Source organism: Oryzias melastigma, linkage group LG12, assembly GCF_002922805.2.
Source record: "Oryzias melastigma strain HK-1 linkage group LG12, ASM292280v2, whole genome shotgun sequence".
NCBI classification, from domain to species: domain Eukaryota; kingdom Metazoa; phylum Chordata; class Actinopteri; order Beloniformes; family Adrianichthyidae; genus Oryzias; species Oryzias melastigma.
In genome coordinates, this window is record NC_050523.1 from 8926504 (window position 1) to 8932197 (window position 5694).

At 48.4% G+C, this 5694-nt stretch overlaps 1 protein-coding gene across 1 annotated transcript in view; it reads right to left on the reverse strand.

Moving 5' to 3' along the window:
• The window catches only part of LOC112163413 (inactive tyrosine-protein kinase PRAG1), a 19472-nt gene extending 14592 nt beyond the window's left edge, over nucleotides 1-4880 (reverse strand). Inside the window, exons 1-3 of the mRNA XM_024299783.2 lie at nucleotides 4573-4880; nucleotides 2485-2815; nucleotides 769-2408 (exon numbers count right to left, since the gene is read on the reverse strand). Coding sequence (XP_024155551.2) covers nucleotides 769-2408; nucleotides 2485-2815; nucleotides 4573-4865 — 2264 coding nt within the window. The 5' untranslated portion in view covers nucleotides 4866-4880. The remainder of the gene's footprint in view (nucleotides 1-768; nucleotides 2409-2484; nucleotides 2816-4572) is intronic.
• Between the last annotated feature and the right edge of the window lie 814 nt (nucleotides 4881-5694).

Sequence of the window (5694 nt, forward strand, 5' to 3'; positions counted from 1 at the left end):
ATTTTCTTTATGTATGCCCCCACGATCAAAAACTGCAACAACTCGCTAAAAAAAAACAAAAACACAATTTTCATTGAAGTGATTTGTTCACCAAATAGAGAATTGAATGAAAAAAAAATGAACTTTTCTTTTTTTTTTCCTGATCACAACTGTCCATTGTGCAGCAGCCAAAACAAGTTTACAGCAACCGGACACAGCAGTGGGCGATCCAGCAAGCCCATTTTCTGTGTTAATTAGTACTGAAGAAGTCACACTGCCAGCATGAATGGAACAAGGCGCGCATTGAGGATTACAGCCCGCCACTTTGAATGATCACAATTCGTCCTGAAAGGAGGCCGATTCAGGGCCGAATAATGAAGCTGTAAAAGCAGAAGGAGCCGTAGGATTCACACGGAGACGGCGGCAGTCAGCTGCACGCCGAGACAACACAGGTTTGGTTTCAGGCTGCGCACGAGAAAAACATTATATTAAATCAAAGATTGGGTTGGAAAAGAAAAACCTTTTGATGTATATAAGCTGCTTGAGTAGACAATGTTTAGACGCCTTCCTCAATAAGAACTGTTTTTGCTCGGTTTTAGTTTTTACAGGGAAACGGATTCATTTAAAGTGACTTAAAAATGCAACTTAAAAAGAAATATTTAGTTGAAAAACATAAAAATCTTGTTCTACAGCTTCAGTAAATGAATGTTTTTTTTCTTTCTAGCCGCTAAAAAAGTTCATTTATTCCTATAATGATTTGATGAGCACATTTTAAATGTTTTTTCTTACCTGTGCAGTTTCTTGGGTGGGGGTGGAGGCGGGTTGGGGTCATTGGTGGCGGCTCCCCTTCCTGCTGCCGGCAGCTCCCCCGAGCTGCCGTGCAACGGCTTCTTGGCCGGCATGCTCCCGTTCTGCTTGCCCTCCTCCTCTGTGCCGGTGCCCTCTGTTTCCCCTTGACAGGCGCCATTGTTGGGGGCAGTAGGGGGGGCCGTGCCAGGCTCTGTCATGGTAGGGGGGCTGCTGTGAGCAATGGCGTCCCTGGCCTCCTTCCAGACAGCAGCGCCATTGACCGGGCCCGTCACCGAACGGGTTGACCCCGGATTGGCGGGTGGCTTCTCCGTTCCCTTCCGCCCTCGCTCTTCCTCCTCCTCTTCTTCCTCGATGCGGCAGCTCCAACTGGAACCGTGGTGGTTGAGCTTGGGTCGGCGTTCCAGTGGCGAGTTCTGGTTGTCCGGGAACTTGAAGTGGCCCTCCGTCGCAGAAACGAGGAAAAACATGGGGAGTTCTGGGAGCGGGACGGGGCACGAAACGGACGAGGAGAGGCTGGAGGTGCCGAGTTTGGGGAATTCCTGGAGAGAGAACGGGGAAGACAGCGACTGGGAAAGGCTGGAGGTGCCCAGTTTTGGGGAGCGGGAGCTCCTCTTTGGGGGAATGGGGGGGCTGGACTGCGGCTTTGGGTGAAGAGCCGGCGGCAGGGAGGCTTCTACGCTCAAAGAGGGCGCGCTGCGGCTTGGGCTGGGCCACAGGAAAGCCGGGCTGGCGGAGTCCTTCCGTGCTGGGGGGCTGAAGTGACACTGGGTGCTGACGGCAGAATCTGGACTACTGAGATAGAAAGTTTTGTTGTTCTCAGTGTGGGCTGCGATGACCGTGATGGTGGCTCGCTGGTTCTCGCCAAACCGGTCAACCTCAGAGCAGGGCTTAGTCTGGTTTGGAGACTGAGGGGGGGACTGCAGTCCAGGAACTGCAGGTCTGCGCTTTTTCTTGGTGCTCTCAGCATAAATGGGTTCCTGTTTGTTGGGGGAGTTGGGAGTGGACTGGGGGCCCGTCTTGGTCGGCGAGTATTGCAGACTTCCCGACCTCTCCCGTCTCCCTAGCAACCCTTCAGGGTCTGGAAGCGAATCTGTGCTGCTAAGATAAGAAGAAGAAGAGGAGTCCGACAGACTGCTCTGTTTGGACAGGACGGAAGCAGAGGGGGGGGATGTGGGGCTCGTGTGGTTGGCGAGGTCAGAAGAGGTGGTGGTTGTCTTTGACAGATCAGCGGAGCCACCGTTTGTACCTTGAACTGGACTAGAAGCTACGTTATCCTCTGAAGGCGTCCCCTCAAACGCTTCATTGTTCGTCCTGGTTCCGTTATAAGCACTCTTGGTCCGGATGGGAATCACGCCGTTCTCCTGGTTGTTGCAGGAATTCTCGTTAGAGTTCTTCTTCAGGCTTTGGGAAACTCTCCCTTCCTGCTGGCTCACCAGGATGTTGCTGATGATGACTGTGTCTTTGGGGGAGATGCGATTGTTGTCAACCTTGTTCTCCGGGTCCTGAAGGACTGCCTCTCTGTGCGCCTTGTTGCAAACATTGCTGTCGATGTACAGCGGGGAGAGATTCAAGATCTTCTTCAGACTCTTTTGCTCCACTGGGCTTTTCATTTTCTCTTGCTGCAAATACAAAAAAAACACAAGTTGATAAAACTTATTTCAAATAAAAAAGAGAAGCGGTTTCCGTAGCACGAACCGGTTCTATGTTCATGTTGACATCTTTAGGTTCGCTGGTGTCGAGGCTCATCATCGTAGGTTTGACGGCGATGGTCGGCTTGCTGTAGGGCGAAGGCGTCGTCACTCCAGCATCCTCATCGCCGCTTTTCAAACAGGATGCAGGCGCACCGCCACCCGGGACGCCGACCGTCTTGTGCGCGCTGAGCGGGTGGAAGCAGTTCTTACACGAGCCGGGTTTCCATACGTGTTCTGCAAAGTCGCTGCACGCTGACATCTTTGGGTTTGCTAAATCCGGTTCGGTCAAAGGTCGCTGTGGAGGGATCTGGAACGATCTGAACGAGCTGTCATGGCTGAAACACAACAATAAAGAGAAAAAAATAATCATATATGAGGAGACTTCTATATTTATCAAAAAGACAACAATAGTCAAACAGAATCTCCCAAAGACCCGGTTTGAACTTTGCAGGTTCCCATGGCCTCCAAAATTAGAGGTCACATGGTCTCCACTGGACCAAAAGGCTGGCCGGTTTGAGCGCATAAAAGGGCCCTAAAGGGGGGGCTCCAAACCAGCCCGGAGGAGTCGGAGGAGCCTCAAGCATGCCAGAGGTCGGAATGTCAGGAATGTCTGCAGAGCCAGGTCTCACCAGGGTGAATCTCACACCCGTGACAACTTCCCCTCCCCCTCCCTCACACACCAAGTCCACATATATATACACATGTGAGTGTGTCCCCACTCACATACACACCATTCCTGGGAGTCACAGTGTCCCGTTTAACTGGAATGACAGCGTTCAACACCTTTCCAGAGTGTTTGTCTGCAACCGGTGGTCTGGCTAATGGCCTGGACATGGTGTTAATTGCCTCTCAACGAGGTGCTGCGAAAGCTCTTTGCTCAGACATGCAATCAGAGGACATTCAGCAGGTAGATTCAGATAATCGTATCTTCATCTAAGAGCAGACTTCTTCAAAGTCCTGATAATTCCTGGCTCCGGCGCAGGTCCGTCTTCTGAAGGTAGAGTTTCCCCGTTGGCTGTGATAATGCGTGTTTACGCTTTTCTTTTGTTCTGTCTGACTCAGCTGGAGCAGGAAAAGCACCCATCAAGCCGCTGTTTGTTTAACTGCAAACTCAGAGGAAGCGGAGTCTTGCCCAACATCTCCTGAGTCACACCGACTGATCAAAAACACACACAGATTAGCAACTATTGCTGGAGACGGCAAACAACAAGCTGACAGCAGATGAAAATCTCACTCATGTTGACACGCTCAACGTTTAAGCTTAAGATCTGAGATTTCTCAGGTAAAAATCTGCAACAAAAGGCTAAAAAAGAAAAAAAAAAGTTAAGTCTGAGCCTCAAATTGTCAGAAATATCTCCTGAGGGTCAGGAGCCAGATTTAAGTGATGGGATTTACATGTATTTTAATTCAACCAAGTGGCCACTAGGGGGCTCAAACCTCAAACACATAAACTTTTTCACTTAAAAAATTACAGAATTTAGTCAAGAATTTTGCTAAATAAATAAAACGAATCTCCATGGGAACATATTTCCATTAGTACAATTGGGGTTTTAAATATAAAATTCGCCCACTTTAGTGCCCCCCAAACACCTGTGCCTTTATGGTGGTGGGGGTCACCTGATACCCACAGCTTTTCCCTTTTCCATTTGTCAAACTAGAAAAACTTCGTCCAATCCTGCCCCCCAAAAAGACTGATCGATCCATTCATAAATCTGACAGCCCCCCCTACCCACATACACACTTTAAAGTCTGTTTGGGGCCACATTTGTCACGCTCGTACAGCCCCTTCTTTCATGAGGAGGGGGCACTTTTCCTTACAGATCCCCAAAAACTTCCCCAAACTTCCAATCGGGGCCGGGGGGGTTGTTTATAAGACAGCATCTGTTTGAGCATTCAGACACACACATGGATCCGTCAGGTTAAAGGACGCTTTGCTGGACCCGTTTCTCTAAAACAGGTTGCCAGGTTTGGTTTCTGACGAAAAGCAATAACGATTGTATTTTGATCGATATTTTTGGGGTGAATTCTACCGTCTTCATCAATATTCCGAACACAAGAGGGAGAACCGTAGAAGCCAAGGTTGTCTGCTCACCTGCTCAGACTTTCTCCTGCCTGGCAACACAGAAATATGGGCAAAAACGGCGTAAATAAAAAGAACAGAAAGAAAGAAATCCACAATCGACGCAGTCCAGGTGTCCGTCTGCGGTCCCGGCGCGCGGGGCTGCGGGGGCTGCAGCGGCTGCAGCGGCTGCTCCGTACACCGTGTGCAGAGGTGAAGTACTGCTGCTGCTGCTGGAGCACCAGCCCTCTGCAGCAGCACAGGAGGGGAGGTGGGCGGAGCTTGCAGCCATGCAGCCATGCAGTCTGCCCAGCACAAAAGCACATGTGCACTAATGTGGTCGCCGTTCAACTTATCCAGAAATGCAAATTCATTCAAGACAAAACAGTAAATAAAGGGACACACTGGTTTGTGCAGGTTTATTCTGCAGCACAATCAATCTTAATCAGAGGGCCCTTTGAATTGAAGGGGGGTAGATGTAACACAGTAACACAAGCCCCCCCTCCCTACAAGCTACTGCTGCTTCTGTTCATCAAGGCTAAAAAGGCGACAGACTGATAGAAAACTGTTTGTTCTTCAGAGGAAGCCCAGACCCCTGCTGGTTTCCATTACAGCAGCAGATAAAGGCCTCAGGAGGAACCGCTTCTAATCAGACTTTAACCTTCCTCTATTAAAATAATGTTTTATCTGTTTTTTTCCTTTTTTTACATAAGCTGCAAAAAATGAATTCCTTCATCTCATTAAATGTTTTTTTTAATTTCAGAAAATGTCAGTATTAAATCAAATCACACCCCAGATTCATTTTGGGTTTCAACTTCCTGATTGAAGCCAATTTGAAAAGCAACAGAAATTGGAGCCAGGTCATTTTATCAAGCAATCTGAATGCAAAAACGGTAATTCCTATTCACCTTACAACAGAAAACTCAACTGATTAACTAAATAATAAAAAATAATTCAGACTGGACACATTTGGTTTGCTTAAATTGAACCATTCGTTTCTCCTGATAATCTGGAACAAGTTTCAGTCTGAATACACCCAGGACAAAGAACCACTCTCTTTTGAGGTACTCTCCGTTCTTTTTCAATCAGACTGAGCTCTAGTTCACTCTGAGTTTCCTCAGTCTGAAAAAACTCCATGTTCAGAGCGGAAGAACT